This window comes from Phalangium opilio, unplaced genomic scaffold (genome assembly GCF_054372755.1).
Source record: "Phalangium opilio isolate 3A_F unplaced genomic scaffold, DU_Popi_V2 ptg000017l_1, whole genome shotgun sequence".
NCBI lineage: Eukaryota > Metazoa > Arthropoda > Arachnida > Opiliones > Phalangiidae > Phalangium > Phalangium opilio.
In genome coordinates, this window is record NW_028324151.1 from 8,799,069 (window position 1) to 8,816,565 (window position 17,497).

The 17,497-nt window shown below is 38.6% G+C and overlaps 1 protein-coding gene across 1 annotated transcript in view; it reads right to left on the reverse strand.

Moving 5' to 3' along the window:
• Nucleotides 1-17,497, reverse strand: part of LOC149702950 (pleckstrin homology domain-containing family G member 5-like) — a 51,262-nt gene that overhangs the window by 4,815 nt on the left and 28,950 nt on the right. Inside the window, exons 3-13 of the mRNA XM_089866857.1 lie at nt 9,623-9,778; nt 7,539-7,700; nt 2,903-2,998; nt 2,781-2,840; nt 2,554-2,703; nt 1,644-1,754; nt 1,426-1,575; nt 1,198-1,335; nt 707-832; nt 348-590; nt 50-286 (exon numbers count right to left, since the gene is read on the reverse strand). Coding sequence (XP_089722983.1) covers nt 50-286; nt 348-590; nt 707-832; nt 1,198-1,335; nt 1,426-1,575; nt 1,644-1,754; nt 2,554-2,703; nt 2,781-2,840; nt 2,903-2,998; nt 7,539-7,700; nt 9,623-9,778 — 1,629 coding nt within the window. The remainder of the gene's footprint in view (nt 1-49; nt 287-347; nt 591-706; nt 833-1,197; nt 1,336-1,425; nt 1,576-1,643; nt 1,755-2,553; nt 2,704-2,780; nt 2,841-2,902; nt 2,999-7,538; nt 7,701-9,622; nt 9,779-17,497) is intronic.

Below are 17,497 nucleotides of genomic sequence, written 5' to 3' on the forward strand. Positions count from 1 at the left end.
CGTACTGGGGATGAAGGGGAATCTAGGGCGTCGTAGGGTGCACACTTACGCTAACGGGCGATACTGGTAGATGAGTGGGCGGAGGAGGAGGAATTGGGTCGCTTATATCGACGGAACCGCTCCTAGAGTGGACGAGACTCGATCGACTAGAACTTCGAGGCGACTTGGCCACCAAGAGAGCGGTTGAGGGGAAATAATACTCGTCGTCTTCACCTACGGCTCGTAGGTATCCGAACAATTGACGTTCCGAATTTGCTGCTAGTGCTCTGGCGTCTTGCAACTGATCCTGGTACGGGAATGGTTCAAAGATTGGCACGAGGAAAAGTGTAAGATATAGCGTTTATTACTTGGGCTTTCCTAATGCCATCAATCCATAGTTTAGTGTCGGTAGTATAGAGAATGAAGGCGGCCGTGGCCACTTTGTACTCGTTCAGGTAGACGACCGAGAAACCTCCGCCGTCCTTCAGCTCCTGCACCAACAGCCTATCAACTATGAAAGGCTGCCGGATGATGCGAACCCGGTCACCCTTCTTGCCCATTGCTTTGCAAATCAGCAGCATGTCCGTGAACAGGAAACAATGAACGTCCATCTGTTCCGAAGAAAAAATATACTAAAAGAAGGCGAACTCCGCGTGATACGACCACTGACTGAATCCCCCTTTGAATTTCCCACCTTAAGGACTTAATGAGTCGAAATATCGATTACCTTCCCAGAAGAAGAGGCGTCTCTCAATTTCAGTCCTCCGCGCTCCATAAGTAGTTCTCTGTTCTGTTGGTTGCCGCATTGAGGCATGGGACAAGTTAGGTCCAAGTTGCAGTAGTCTTTTAAGACCTTGAGAGAATTATTTAAAGTCAATTAATACAATAAATTATTTCTCCTTAAATGCTATTGATAGGATTTAGACTCTTAGGTCATCTTTAGAAATGTAATAGCTAATTGAGTTGCAATCACGGAGACTTATGGGGATAGGCCCAGAAAAACCAGCACCCAGGGGCGAGGTCGTCATTGGGGTATTTTTCCTCGCTCCAAGAAGCTACGCCAGACAGAGCCCTAGTTCACTACACGTGAGAGGCTAGCCAACTCACGCTGCTTCTAGCGATTCTTGGCGGCCTCACCCCTGTGTGTTGGTTTCTCTGAAATAGTCCATATAAATAGGCCTATTAAAAATATTTTTCCTGTAAGCCCAAAATGAATACTTTTTGTAAATCGTCGTTGCTTGTTTCGATCACGTGGTAACTATCGATTCGATTAATAATCGATGAAAGCCTTTCTTGTTCGTGTCGCCGTCGTAGGATGGCATCTACTTCGCAAACAAACTTCTCCACGCTTTGGTTCTAAGAAGAGCAACACCCACCGAAAGAGGATCAATCAAACGAGCGTGTAATTGAAAAGACAACAATACAACTGGAAATCGTTACGCCTACCATGTCCGTCAGAGCCGTCTTCTGATCTTCGTCGTCCGTTTTCTTGTGAATCGCTTTCAACAGAAGCGAATATTTGGTCAACCTTTGCATGGGTTTGACCAGAAGATCGGTCAGACGTAACCTTTCGCAATCTTTTTGCGTTTCACACCACTGCAGAGACAAATTGGAGTTTGACATAACATAAATACAATAAAAAATATTACGTAACCAAAGCTTACAGCGACGTAGGTTTTGAAGAGATCATTGTTCTTGTGCTTTTCTTTGACGTATTGCAAGCATACCCCGTGATCGGAACAGTATTTGATGTATGGGTGAAAAATTTGATCGAACTATTAGGGTAAAAATACGGTTTAAAGGTGACATGCAATTTCTTTTAAACATATATATATATATATTTTTATATTGATAAAAACGTCATTTTATTAAAATTCTTTAGTTTACTAGCCTATCAATTTTAAACGTCTCAAACGGTAAAATAGTCCCTTTTTAAAAAAAATAAAACCTTTGAAAAAACCCAGCCCACAGAGTTTTACTAGGTTTTGATGTATATAATTGGGTTTTTCTGTATTCATTTAGTTTTTCTGGATTTTATTGGGTGGGTTTATTTGGTTTTTATATTTGCTCAATAAAAAAAAACTTAAAATGTTTCATAACATACAGTATAATAAATATTATCAGGGATAGATTTAATTTTAGAAGTAGGAATGGAGAACAGAGTAATGTGGGCGTGCGTCAAAGTCCCGGACCCCCTTCCACGGGACTGGGGGAGGGTACGAATGAAGAGGCGGGTCATTGCGACATAAGTAAAAAGGAATTACGTATTTTTCGCCGTCCCCGTCAGCACGTCATCAAAACGAAGTTTAAGTGAGCCAATAAGATAATTTAAACTTTTCGTTACGTGTTGGAGAGAGGGGCTCTATACTGGGCTACGAGTCGGACTGAAGTAAATACTAACCGTTCTCCATTTCTACTTCTATAATTAAATCTATCCCTGCTTAAACTATATTTAAAAAGAAATTATTTTAGCATTTAACACTTCAAAGTATATAATTTAATTTGGTCTAGTAAGATTGGCATTATACACGCATTATCAATCTAAATCAATATTACCCCAGTTGAATTACTTACCATAGTAAAACCCTGGCTTAACAAAACGGGGTTCAATGGCTGACCAGTATTCCTGGACACCTCCAACATAGGTTGTAAGTGATCTGACCAGAAACGTTGATTGACAGCGCAAACGTCCGTTATGTTGCTAAATACCTTTTCGGTATCAATCTGATAGATCGATAAATTGTCTCGTTACACACCCGAGTTTTCTCCCAAAAAGTGTATCTTAATACATGTTTACTTACATCGTTGAGTATACATTCGCTTTGTAAGTTGCATAGACAAGCGATAAAAAGCTGTAGAAACTGAAGATTTTAGATAAAATATGGATAATTAAAGACGAAAGAAATATTGATTTTTAACCTACGTCTGTGATTATCTTGAGTCGCCTAATATAAAAAACTTCCGTCTCCAACATTTCCCAAATGGCATCCTGCTGGTTTTGCGTCCTTTTCGATAGAGTCTACGTGAAATCAGAAGGAGATAATAGAAGAAGGATGATACTCTGTATCTTTTTAATACTTTAGTTCTGTAACATGATTCTTCCCAGGGTCACCCTCTTTGTTTGCTCTTCTGCTCATCAAACTTTAGATGGGCATCGCACCCTGGGGTGAATTCTATAACTGTTTGGTACTAAGTCCTCAGCTTAGCTATCAACCAAAAAAATTCACAAACGCCCCTGGCAAATAGTTAAGCGCTAATAGAGCAATGATGAGGGAACTATTTATCGCGTATGTGATTCGGTTTAGTTGGGAAGTACCATGTTACAATTACCCCGATTTGTGCTACACTTCTTTCGAATAAGTATTATATGCTTCTGGTAATATTTGAAAGACTTTGTGTTTAGCTAATATACATAAAAATCAATGAAGGTTTAGCATATATCCGGTTGAGCTTCTTATGTTTATTTTAGTCTTAAAGAACATTTTTATAGAATTTTTAGTATACAGGGTTTTCCAAAAAAGGGAGGTACGACCGAAGTACAGTGGGGATTTTGGGTGATTTTGAGTCGAAAATAATCCCTAACATTCTGCTCTAAGGGCCACCATTTAGAAGTTGTGATTAGAGCGCTTTAAGGATGATTCCGCAATTAAATTAGCATGAGTTTCATACTTATATTAAATAGTTAAACAGTTAAACAGTCTAATCAGGCCCGTAGCCACGGGGGGGCACCAGGGGGCAATGCCCCCTCAAAAATAAATCCTGCCCCCTCAAATAAGATTTCGATTTGCCCCTAAATTCCCCCTCAAGATTTTCCAATGCCCCCTTATCAAACTAACTTTGTCCATGTAATGAATATTTTCATTTTGGTTCACAAATATTAAAACTATTTAGAATGTATATCAACATATTTTAGACTTTATTGTCTTTACCTGTGTATATTCCTGATACACTTGGATTTTTTTACTTGATATATCCCTGATTCATTTGTATGTTATAAATTCACTTTTGATATGTATCCCTGATACACTGGAATTTTTAGGTTTTTCGTTATCCTTGATATATATCGCTGGTTTTGTCATCCAGGACCAAAATATTATGTTAGGGTACAGCGAGGGGTCGGACATTTTGGAAAAAATGTACGGGATTTCGAAATCCAATTTGATTTCTTCGGATTCCGTTTGATTTCGTTTGATTTCAGAATTCGATAAAATCCAATGAATTTCATCGAATTTTGAGATTTTTCCCGCGATTCCGTCGGATTTTGCTATTTTTCCCGTGATTTCGACGGATTTTGCGACATTTCCCTTGATTTCGTTGGATTTTGAGGTTTTTCACGTGATTTCCTCGGATTTTGAGATTTTCCCCTTGATTTCGTCGGATTTTGTGATTTCTTTGGACTTTGGATTTCGTGAATTTTGTAATGGATTTCACGATTTCTTTACTGATTTTGTGATTTCGCTTCTGATTTCGTGATTTCTTTGTTGATTTTGTGATTTAGTTGCAGATTTCGGATTTTTATTTGATTTCGAAATCAGCATTGATTTCGGATTTCTTAAGTTGGATTTCACGGGTACAGTACGGGATTTTATGAATGACCGACCCCTCGGGGTACAGACTTACATTTGGCGCCTCAACAGCGACTTGCGAAGTTGCGAGGCAAGCTTTTCCTGCCCTACTCGCGTATTTTCACTTTAACGACGAGCTATGTCACATGAAAGAAAGTGAAACCAGGAGTTAATAATAACCCGAAGTACGAAACTGGATAAAAAGCCCGTAACAACAAAGTTTCGCCGTAAAGCTCAGCGGATTCATACACCACTTAACTCCCAAAACAATAGTTACCCCATTTTTTAGCACCCACGCGCATTAACTTACACACTTCCGGTTTAGCACTATTTTTATCTTGTGATTTTGGGAGCGAAAATGGCTCACGTCTGCTTCTGTCGGAACGGTGTAAATTAAGCCTTGGCTAAGAAGTTGGCTTTTAGTCGGGGTTTCTATTTTTCTACAAAACATTTAAACGAAAGTCAATGATGTTTTGTTGTGATATGTGTGAGTGAGAATTCCGTGGTTAAATTAAAACGGTTTGGACAAATTTATTCCCAGTATCTTTAATATAAGAATTGCAACGTGTTTCTACGTCCACCATATCGCCATTTTTCTTTTCAACGGACACCCCAGCCAACGGAAGTTTTGGAACGAAAACCAACCACTACGATATACTGTAAGGTTGTTTGTCCATAAACAGGCTAATCCTTTCTATGCGCAACGACAGAATCTTGTTGTTCGCGATTTTTACCATTAGCTCTATGGCCAGTTTCATACTTCCCCCCCCGAAGGGGGGTTATTATGAACTCCTGATGAAACTTAACTTCCCTAGCCTACGAAAAAGATCTGACTAGAAATTTAGATTTAGAGTTGATTATTAACAATTTATTTTTTTTAAACTTTTTTAAAAAAAGTTTGATTTTCAAATGTTAAATGAGTGTCAATAATGAAATACATGCGGAAATATTTATTGTCTGACAATTTGATATTTATGTTATTCTATAAAAAAAATTCCATTTGCCATGCCCCCTCACAGAAAGATACTGCCCCCTCTGCGTAACTTTTCTGGCTACGGGCCTGAGTCTAATGATAACTTGTTTAGAGTGGCCCTTATAAAAAAATGTCATAGAACATTTTCGACTCAAAATCGTCCATAGAACCCACTGCTCAGATGTTCTAAAATCCATTTTGGGACACCCGCATGCTTGAGATTGCTCTTCATATTTATTAAAATCATAAGTTTATAACTTATCGTAGATAAGTTATAAACTTATGTTAAAATTTAGGATGCCTTGGTTACAAATTTGCCCAATTGCGTCGTATTTACACCAATTATACCTTTCAGAGCTTGAATAGGTCAATATTTACTATTTCGTTAGATCCGACGCAAAAGTAATTTTACACGGCGACGTGGGGGAAAATATGTCCATTATGTTATACAAAACAATTTCGATAGAAAGTGCGTGTGAAAAAGCACTTTTTGTCTAACAAAAATATCTAGTGTTAATAAAGAAATTTATGTGACTAAAGCTTTGGCTTTCTCTACCCTTTTCATTACGATTTCAGTTTATTCAGAGCTCTTAAATATTTATGAGATTTTCTCAGATCGATGACAAATTTAAGCCTCTTATAAAAATCCGTACCTTTCTTATTTATCAACGAATATACGCATAATGAACCTAATGCTACAGTGCTGGTAACCTTTCGTTTCAAAAAAGGTTGACCTTAATTCAGTGCATCATGCAGGAGATAAGAAAGACAATGACGATAAATATGTACGCGGAGTAAATTCGAAAACACTCTTCGTAGAAGAGAGTAGAAAAACAAAAAAAAACATTTTCTCTCGAAATTTTTGAAAATGACGAACGAAAAATTTGATACTGACTGTGGCACTACTACTACTACTACTACTACTACTACTACTACTACTACTATAGGGCAGGTGAGACTCATAGCCTAATCGTAGATATCCATCACGCGATGTGGCTAACAAGAGACGAAGAGACGTATTGTAATTGATTTTAAACTGCCGACCGTTATATTTAACTCAAACAACGGAGAGATGGGGTATGGGTGGAAAACTTAATTAGAACTTATCACGTGGCCAGTGGTGTAATAAAATTTCCAGCAAACGGCACTAGGAACTGCCATCTCGTGACAATCTGACTGACTAGGCCAGTGAACACACGAAATTTGAAAATAATATTTTTGTCGGATAGATGGCGCAAAATACAAATAGTAATCCACGTGACGAGAAGGAACTAATAAAACCTCCCTTTCTTCCGTTATGGGAGGTTGGTCTAGCTGTATAGAATACATAGTTTTCAGGCTAGATAGATTAATACCATTTACACAAGGATTCCAAGGTACTTGAAGAACAGGTAGTCTGCATCTACTCCTTGTGTATATGGTACGAATCCTCTTAGCCTGTAAACGACAATAGGTCTCCTTTTCAACTTCTCCCACGTATAACGGTCTAAGCATTTTTTCACAGTAATGCACAGGTACTATAGTGGCTCTATGTTCATCAGAATCAGTGAGAACGTATAAGAAGGAGAATTGGAGAGACCAAATTCTCCGTCAGCCCCTCCCCTTTCATAACCGGTACCGAACTGCGGCTCCGCATATGCGCAATGGGCTCAACAGAGAGGAAAGTAATCAGAGAAGTTTGTTTACGGCCAGTATTATTAAAGGACCACGTGATATCAGGCTTCTCGGCTGTGCGCAGAGGTAGGTGCGCGTGCGAGAGAGAATCAGAGATATCTGGCTGTGCCGTTGATTTTAGTTACCTTCCCCCTTCCCTCTTTGAATCTCTTTCTCATAGGTGCTCACTGATTAAACCGTGCACGTGTCTCGTTTTAAAGATCTCAGTGCAAGCTTTTCTTTAATATTTTGTAACCAAAAAGTGCGAATTTCGTGGGACTTTATCTTCAAGTACTTTCATAAGGACTCCTTTTTATTAGCAAAACTTGTTCTTATAAATAAATGTAATTAAAAGCAGGCAGACATACTTCAACATTGAGTACAAATCGGCTCCAATGATCCTCCAGCCTAAGAGGGTCGTTGGCACCTTCGTCCGGCGAATAAAACGTTAAAAGACCAGGCATGGCCGGAATTCCCGTTTGACTGTACTGATTAAGTAGTTCTGTTAAGGCCTCCATCTTGTCTTTATCCTAGGAAGAAATTAACGCGCAATAAGTGTGATTTACGCTAACAATTTTCTTCAAGATTCACTATACTCCTTAACCCTAAACCGCTATAAAAGAGAAATGGAAAAAACCAGACGTAATGTACAAAGAGCTAACTTTTAGACTGGTCGGCCTATGGCCTCCCACGCCAAGTACGTACGCGAACTACACAGAGGCTGGCAACGATTATCGGGCGTTAAAGAAATACGCCAGAAAAAGGCGAAAAAGAGAAACCAGCTTAGCTTCATGGGTAGTGGATAATATCGGCTGCTGGAAGTAGGGTGGGGGAGGAAAGTAATATTTCGGAAACTCATTAGCTTAATTGAGCGCGTCCTTGGTAGGTATATCACCCAGACACGAATGGGTGATGCTGCCACCTAAAGTAACAACATAAGTTCATAAGATATGTTCTATAAGTTTTTCACTAGTTACTGAGAGCTTGTCATGAAGTGACGTAGGTCATAGATTCGAGGTGAAGCGACGCCCGGTGAGGCGCTGTCAAAGGCTTAGTACAGACTAAATAGGAAGGTGAACTGCAAAATTAACCGTTGTAGTCAATTCTCGCTTGTCGTTCTCGAACTAGCTCTCAGTAAGTCTCTAGCATTACGAAGTATAGTCAGTGTCATACTTATGGAACATCTTATAAACTTATGGTAATAGTCATTCAACAGAGAATTAGTATTTTGGAGATTTACAATGGAATTTCAATCGCAATGTATGGTGAAATTTTTTACCTCTCTTCCATATTGGTGACAAAAGAGTTGATTGTCTAAGTCTGTGACGACATAGTTTCTTTTTAATATCAGACATCGCCCACGTTAAAGCATAGAAACGCAGCCTATTTTGTTTTTTATTTAAAATACATTGCGTTTTTGATAAGTCTGCCATAAATTAAATTAAATGGTGTGTTCTTAGGGTAAAATTGAGTGGAAAGTGACAAAGAACATTTAAGTCTACAACATTTAGTTTCGGAGATATGGCCTCCCACATATTGGCTATTGAAACAAGTGTCTAGTTACACATAAGGAGTAAGTTCCATCAGATTGTCCATCTTGTTTGAATGTAGAAGACAATTTCAATAGCCTTCAATCTAACAACGTTATTGAAACTTTATCTAGCAGAAGTATACTATTAAGTGGGTAGAAGTAGGCCTACGCCTGTTAAATAAGAACAGTTCAAAGGGTTACGTCTACCCATTTAATAATACCAGAAGTAAGATGAGACTAGAAGTACTGAGCTAACCAAATTCTTCACTTGGCGTCGTTGGCGAAAGTGAATATTCTTGATAGCACACCAACGCTTGGCCCTCTGGTAGCGGTTTCTGAATTTTCCCTTCTAAACGTGAGAGGCTGGCGGCGGTAGACGGCCGAACTAGATTCAAGCACCCGTGTCCGTGTTCCGCGGCTTTAGGTTGAGGGGAAGGGGTTAGGAAACATTTTTGGAACTCGACCAATTTTTTTTCTCTCTAGTGTAGGCGCGATGGAAGCGGCATAAAATCCTCAAATTTGTTCACTAGTGTCAGGATCTACTACCAATGCTAGAGCTCTTTACTTCTAGTCTCATCTTACTTCTGATAATACGCAATACCGAATAACACCTGCTCAAAAATGTTTAGCTCTCCATTTCGCAGCGAAAATTAAAAAAAAACTAAGCAAACAAAAATGTATAAAACACTTGCTATTCAATTTTCATTTCGAATTATGCTTAACTCGTACAAAACCCTGTGATATATTCACTTAAATAAACTCACTTTTCTTGGTCACCCTCTAATTACAATTATTTAATACCGAAATTAGCACCAATACATAAATGAAATCATCAAATTTTCTAAATACAATTATGTAACACCGAAATTACTACCAAACATTTTTAAAATAATCCAATAAGAAAGAAAAAAAAACACTCACCGATTTATTGGTACTGGAAAAAATGCCCGTTTTTCGACTGAGTCCTGATTTGGTTGAACGTGTCCACCATGTCGAATCTTGCGCTTGCGAAAACGACGGCAATTCCGCGCCCAGAAAATCCGAATTCAGATCAACTCCTCGACGTCCTTTCCCGCTCTGTTAGATTTTTCCCCGTTTGATTTTTCGTAATGTTTTTTATTTGGAAAGAAAAATAAAACCCGAAAAGTTTTAGACAGAGATCGAGGGAGGGAGGGAGAGAGGGAAGGGAGCTTTAGCCTTTGACCTAGATTTAAGAGAAAGTCGAGGAGCTCAAGAAACGACGGGAAATGGTTACGATGGGATAACGATTTTTTGACTCTATATCGAATCAGGGAGAAGTCGAAAAGGAGACGTAATGTAGGATAAACTAGTATTCTACACCGTGAGTCTAGACTCCTCCCACAATTGGAGAAAGGGGATCGAAACTATGTTCACACTTGCAGGGGAGCTAGTCGGTTGACAACTCGTTTGCCCGACTAGTTTTGAAACACTCTTTAATATCAGTTCAAAGCGATTTCAACAGTCTCGGTTCACACCTTAAAACGCTTCTGTTAGTGCTGTCTGCTTATCTTTTCGTTGGTCTTGTCTGCTAAGGCCCGTGAAAATACCATTAATACAAGTTTCATCCCATGTGAAATACCCCTGAAAACTAGAAACTAGCTTCCAAAGCCGATTTAAGTTGGTTCGCGAAGCAACTTCAAGAAACCACGTTTCTAATTAGCTTCTCGAGTATCAGTTTTGTTCATACTTAACTTTGGAAGCGTTTTCAATCACTTCGAACCGGTTTTCCATGTAAGTGTGAACGTGGCTTTGGTTCCATCTTGTCACATGGGTAAATGGTTGTATATTGAGCAACTATTTTGCGCCCTCTCTCCAACACAAAAAGCGTTATTATCAAAAACGTTTCGTACTGATTTTGCAGTTTTTTGTTTTCTCCGTATCGAGATTCTCACGTGAAGGCAGTGCGTAGTGCTAGTTTGCTGGAACTCTGATGTTGCTTGTGACGTGATAAGCGATAACCAACTTTTTCCTTTTCTCCCGTTTATGCGGTTGTTAGGATTCAGGGTTGTCAGTCCAAGGATGATGGAGGTTGGATGCGTAATATGAGAGAAATGGGCCGCTAACTGTGGAACGGCTCTGTCCGGTGGGACGCTAAAAAATGGGGGAGGAATACACGGAAAAATGGCTGCCGGTCTTTCTGATTTGTCTGACGTAGCTACACCGGCCACCATTTTTCCGAGTATTACTCCACCATTTTTCCGAGTATTCCTCCCCCATTTCTAGCGTCCCTTCGGACCTGAGTCGTTCCACAGTTAGTGTGCCGCCGGCTTTCCTCAGATTACTCATCCTTCCCCCATCATCCTTGGTCTGTCTAAAACGTGCGTACAATTAGGCTCCTTTTCTACTCCTCCCTGACCGAAAATCGTGTGATGAATTTATTAACTTCTTCCAATATTATTGAACTGAAACTCAGTATTATTACTTAAGGCCTATAGGTCTGATACCTTTTACCTTAATTAAATTGGCTGAGATTTAATAGTATAAAACTCTTTGATTAATATCTACCAGCACGATGGATGACTATCAATTCCAGTTCAACTTACCTGTTTCGGAATATGATAAAGAACTCTAAAATTTAACCGATATTTTCGTCATCATTTTGCTAGCAAGTAAGGTAGCGTAAGCTTTTTTACATAAATTTCACACTGGGTTGTGGAGTGACGTAGGTGAAATGTCATATATTCTCGTACAGCGACACCTTGTGAAGCGCTGTCAGCGACTTCTTACCAACTAAACAGCAAAAATCGGGAGGTGGACTCAAAAAGGGAGAGTTAGAAAGCTCGGATGGAGAGTAATTGAGCTTGAAAATCTTCATAGTAACTTCCGGTATGAGCATCCTCTAATTGGTTGGAATATGAGGAACAGGGCATAAGATATGTTCCAGTATGACACTTCCTATACCTCGTGATGTTGGAGACTTACTGAGAGCTATAGTTCGAGAATTGACTACACTCGGTTTTGCAATCCATCTTCCTATTTAGTCTGTACTAAGCCTTTGACAGCGCCTCACCAGGCGTCGCTTTACGAGAATCTATGACCTACTTCACTTCATGACAAGCTCTCAGTACTGCCAGTGACAAACTTATGGAACATATCTTATGAACAGGGTATTAGGATGAAAATTTAACAAACAGATAAAAAGGAAAACCGAGAACTCAAATTGCCCTGCCAAAGCTGTTATAGCTACTACCGCTTTTCTTAATGCCCTCTTTGGTGGAATGCAAAATAGCTAAATAGCACTCAGAAAGGCTAAGTCTGTACGACTAATAAGTATAGAAACATAAACATTTAAGTGTAGCCTTATATAACAACTCAGGTAATTTCAACCAGTTTTTAGCTATCTGGTTTAGGCACCAGTTTTTGTTAAATTACCGGACACAAGCAGCTAGCTATTTGGTATAAAATATTTCACACAAAATAATGCATTGGTTCTCTGCACGATTCTCACATCTTTGAATAATTTAGCTATTCAATATTCATGTGAAAACAATGAAATTCATGAATTTATGTAATAGAAATACAAGTAGTTTTTTTGAGACAGAAAGGGGGAACGAGAGAGAGAGAGAGAGAGAGAGAGAGAGAGAGAGATTTGACTTGGTTTTTAGTATTTTAGCGGTCAGACAAGACGGCGCGACCTCTAAAATATCTTTGGTTGGGTGACTCTCTAAGAGCTTTTCGGGTTTTTGGACAATAGAAAGTCGAAAGTCGTATGGCGTTACGTAATATGTGGATTAATGTGTTCAAGAGTCTATGACGTCTGGACAACTTTATTAGAAAGTTATTTTTCAGTCTTAGTATGGTCTAAAATAAAGGTTGAATTGTAGTTTTACGAATGCAATTATCATTTCATTAAGAGATTGAAAACCTTTCGAATAGTTATCACTATTTTCTTGTGAAACACAGAAATTTGGAATTCAAGCATGCGTAACGCTACAATAGATTAACAGTCGATACCATAATGAATTGTCAGCGACTACTTTTATATCTACGTGATTTATTATACAAAATCCATCCGCTATAGCTTCCTTACTATTGCAAATAAAAGATGATAAATTATGATAATTTCGGTGACAAAGCTATATGTACAATACACAAAGTAGCTTATTGTGCCATCCCATATAGGCCTAATCACTTCATTTATTAACTATGTTATATCATAGATCGTTCAATTTATATATGGCCCTAGATACCAACTGAATACACGGTAAATACGGGGACGACAGTCCAAGTGATTTTAATTGGGTAACTAATTTAAGAGCGCCATCTATCCATGTACGATCAAATTTATAAATAATAATTAACTTTGAACCATTTGGTAACTTTCATAGAGAATTTTTTTATGACAAAACTATGAAACGCCAAACAGGCAAAAAAAGCCACCTGAAATTGTGTCTGTTAGCAGAGCCAAGCCAAACCTAACCTAACTTTGCACAACCAAACTCCCCATAATAATTAACGTATTATTCTTTAAATGTATTTATTTATAATTTCGAATATTTTTTATTTTTTAAAAGTTTTTAATTTTTATAATGTATTTTTTTTATTTTTTAAAAGTATTTTTATTTTTATAATGTATTTTTTTTATTTTTTAAAAGTATTGTAACCTCCCGTAATAATCAAGGGACCTCCTGGGTTTCTACTCCAGGGGTGTGCGGTTACATAGAGGATTAACACACAGCGTTACCTCTGACCTTTCCCCGTACTATATAAGCATCGTCTGCTTATGACATTAAGTCAGTTCTTCTTTACTACTAAGACGTAGTAGTATGCTCGAGCATAGGGCGTCTTCGCCCAAGTATGGACTTCATCATTAAATAGTAATTATGTTTAAGTTCTTTAATTGTATTAAATACAAGTCGGTATTTAATTATTATTTAATTAGTTAGTTTAATAAAGTATGATTGAACCTAAGGAACAGTGTAGTTACTCTTAGTATTAGCCAAGGCTTTTATGGCCACGTGGGGCGAGTTTAGTAATCTCGCAAGCGTGGTTACATAAATGGCGAGCTTGCCAGGACCGACGGGTCCTAGGTTATTGTAACTTTGCTTTGGCTATGCTAAGCCTTAGTGTGATCGGAGTTTGTAGTAATTAGTTGTTAGAGTAAAGTTAGGGTAGTAACGTTGCGGTTCCGCACTGCGGATTGGACTAGCCGTGACATGCACTATTGAGTCTGAGGGTCGCTCAAAACCTTCCTTTACAACAATTCACTGCGATCACAATGTTCAACTCATACTGAACTTCTTCAGAAGCAAGTTTAATTACTTGGCTTATCTCAACGGGACATTCCCTTAAGAGAAGAAACTACAGTCAGCAGTCAACGCCTACAGAGGACGATCCTGAGTCAAGTTCTTCAACGAACGGTGGGACGGCCGACCACCCTACTGCGGAGACTTCCTCAACAATATCGTCTAATACGGCTGCTTCAGATCTGACTGGACGTATTCTAACATGCGAGGATGAGAAAGCTAGGACGAGCCAACCGATGCTACAGTTCCTGCTTTCGTCAATTTACTTATAACTTTAAATGATTAACCTAGTATGATAGTTAACTGGATTCTTTTAATTATCTGTTACATTATTTAAAGTTCATTACTATTATTCTGTTATGTTTAAAGTAGAAAATTTATGTATTTGAATTTTGCCGATGAAGTCCAATCTTTGTCGTCTGGGGGGATGTAACCTCCCGTAATAATCAAGGGACCTCCTGGGTTTCCACTCCAGGGGTGTGCGGTTACATAGAGGATTAACACACCGAGTTACCTCTGACCTTTCCCCGTACTATATAAGCATCGTCTGCTTATGACATAAAGTCAGTTCTCCTTTACTACTAAGATGTAGTAGTCGCTCGAGTGAAGGGCTTTGCCCTAGGATTGGACTTCATCCTTATTATCAGTAATTATGTTTAGTTCTTTAATTGTATAATGCAAGTGGCATTTAATTATTATTTAATTAGTTAGTTTAATAAAGTATGATTGAACCTAAGGAACAGTGTAGTTACTCTTAGTATTAGCCAAGGCTTTTATGGCCACGTGGGGCGAGTTTAGTAATCTCGCAAGCGTGGTTACAGTATTTTTATTTTTATAATGTATTTATTTTTAATTTCGAATATTTTATATTTTTGATTGGCTATAATTTTGAAATTTTTATTTTTCCATAACAGACTACCCAAAAGTAATGTATCCTAAGCTTAGCCTAAACACTGTTATCTGGATAATCCAGTAACCCGACCTCCATAGTAATAATGGTGTGTTAAGTAAGCTATGTTAGGTTTGAAAAGGGTCAGTTCGTCATCTTAAGACAAGGGGAATATTAAAAGAGGCTATAACTATATTAATTGTTGTGTAAGTTTGGTCATTGATATTCATGGGCAATCCAACTGACGATTGAACTTTTCCGTTATATCAGAAGTAAGATAAGGGACTAGAAGTATCGAGCTAACCAAACTCTTCACTTGGCGAAAGTGAATACTCTTGATAACACACCAACGGTTGGCCCTCTGGTAGCGGTTTCTGAATTTTACCTCCAAAACGTGAGACGCTCGCGGCGGTAGACGGCCGAACTAGATTCAAGCACCTGCGCCCGTGTTCCACGGCTTTAGGTTGAGGGGATGGGGGTAGGAAATTTTTTTGGAACTCGACCAATTTTTTTCTCTCTAGTGTAGGCGCGATTGAAGCGGCATAAAATCATCAAATTTGTTCACTAGTGCCAGGATCTATTACCAATGCTAGAGCTCTTTACTTCTAGTCCCTTATCCTACTTCTGGTTATATATATGTGATGGGCGGAGTGCTTGACTTGCATCGTCTGCTACGTTCATAAGGTGGCAACCACGTACAAAAGTGGGAAACCGAAACTTTTTCTTGTACTATATATATACTTTTGATTATATCTACAGAGGATTGTGGCGATTGTTTGATTAGTAAGGAGAAGTTACAAGTCCTAATTTATTACATTCCAAACCGAATCCGTCTCCCGCCTTTGCCCCATATAGGTTGATTATCATATTAAACACTTTTATCTTCTCCCTAATTAATGCAATAACACTAATGAATCCTTCAAGATTGCTCAGGAATTAGGTAGAAGCATTTCTAAATGAAACCTAGGCAGTGCAAACCATATACCAAGTGCAGGCGGCAAGGCTCCCACACAAAACCACAGGCAATAAATATCATTAAAAGACTCGTTAAAATGCTTAAGAGTTAAAGGTTAAGTCTCATAAAAGTTAGAATGTAAGAAAAATTTAATGTTACTGGTTCAATAAAAAAACTATAAAAACATTGTTAAAGGTATAATCAAGAAGCGATATCTAGTTTATTAGGGAGAAGGTTAAAGATGCCTAGGTATCCGCGCGCCATAGTCCCAGTCCCCCTTTCAAAATATAAGGGGGGACGTGAAAGGAGGCCGGGCTATTTCTCCTCAGTCAGAACATACCTAACTTTCGTCATTCACGTCGCGCTGACGTGAGTTTTCAAGAACCAATGAGATGCTGCTTGTAATTTAGAGGCGGGGATTAACTCCGGACTTACGTTTGGACTGGAGATAAAGCTAGAAACTTGGCTAATTTATACCTCCTCCCTAGTAAACTAGATATCGCTTCTTGGTATAATAATAGTTTATCACCCTTCTTGGCTCTTCACCTATAAGCATAATATCCCCTTTCCAAAAGTAGGAGTAACATAGAGTCCTAAGCTTGACCAAATTATATTTCTAAGACAGAACATACGGTGTTTCGATCATCCAAAGACGTTATGGCTTCAAACAAAAGGACTTTGCAGGACTGGTAACGTTGAAGCCCTATTTAACGCCTTTGCATCGAGATACCGGATGTTCCTTCTTAACCCTATCTCAAGCAGTCGATACTGTGCCCCACCCCTTTTGAAAAGAACCCATTGTCCGAAGAATGTACTAAGTTGTGTCGTCTATGTGTGAAGAAATTCAACCAAGAATAGAGAATTTTGAGTATACAGGGTGTTTCTGATAAGTCTGTCATAAATTAAAGGCCGACTTCCATCGAAAAGAGTTCTAGCGAACTGAAAACCGAGCATCGAGACTAACAATGGAGCGACCATGCGGATTTTCGAATCCCCGCTGGGGCAAAATATGGAAGGGTTCTAGCTAACTGAAAGCCGTACAATGTGGTTCTAGCGAACTGAAGATGAACGATAGAAATCCTTTTTATATTATTTCCTCTCGAATTCTTGCTTTCCCCTGAAGTAAATTCTCTATTGTGTATCTTCAGTTCGCTAGAACCACATTGCACGGCTTTCAGTTAGCGAGAACCCTTCCAACTTCTAATGACATACAAGTTACATTTTCGACTCAGAATCACCCAAAAAACATCTCCCTTATTTATGCCTGACTTATCAGAAACACCCTGTACCATGCAAACGATACTGCCTCCCCCGTTTGGAAATGGTCTATTACCCTCAAAGAAACTATACATTATGAGAGAGAATGAGGTTATCCTTGTAATAGTATCAAGAAGTACCTTATAGGTCTAACAAGAAGAGATAATACTACCCAGGGGTCCTTTTTGTTAAGTCTTTTTTTCCCCTGGAAATAACAACAGAATGTAATAAGGAAAACCGAAGGCTGTATCCGCATTATGCAGTATATACACTCGCTTTTAATAAGTTTACCCATTTACAAGGCAAAATGTGTTGTGTGCAAATCACGGTTTATTTAGGAGGAATTGAGTGGCTAATAAAGCCCGTTCAGACCAAGAATAAAGTGATCTGATCTTAGCCAGCTTAAACTTCTCCTGGCTTTATACATT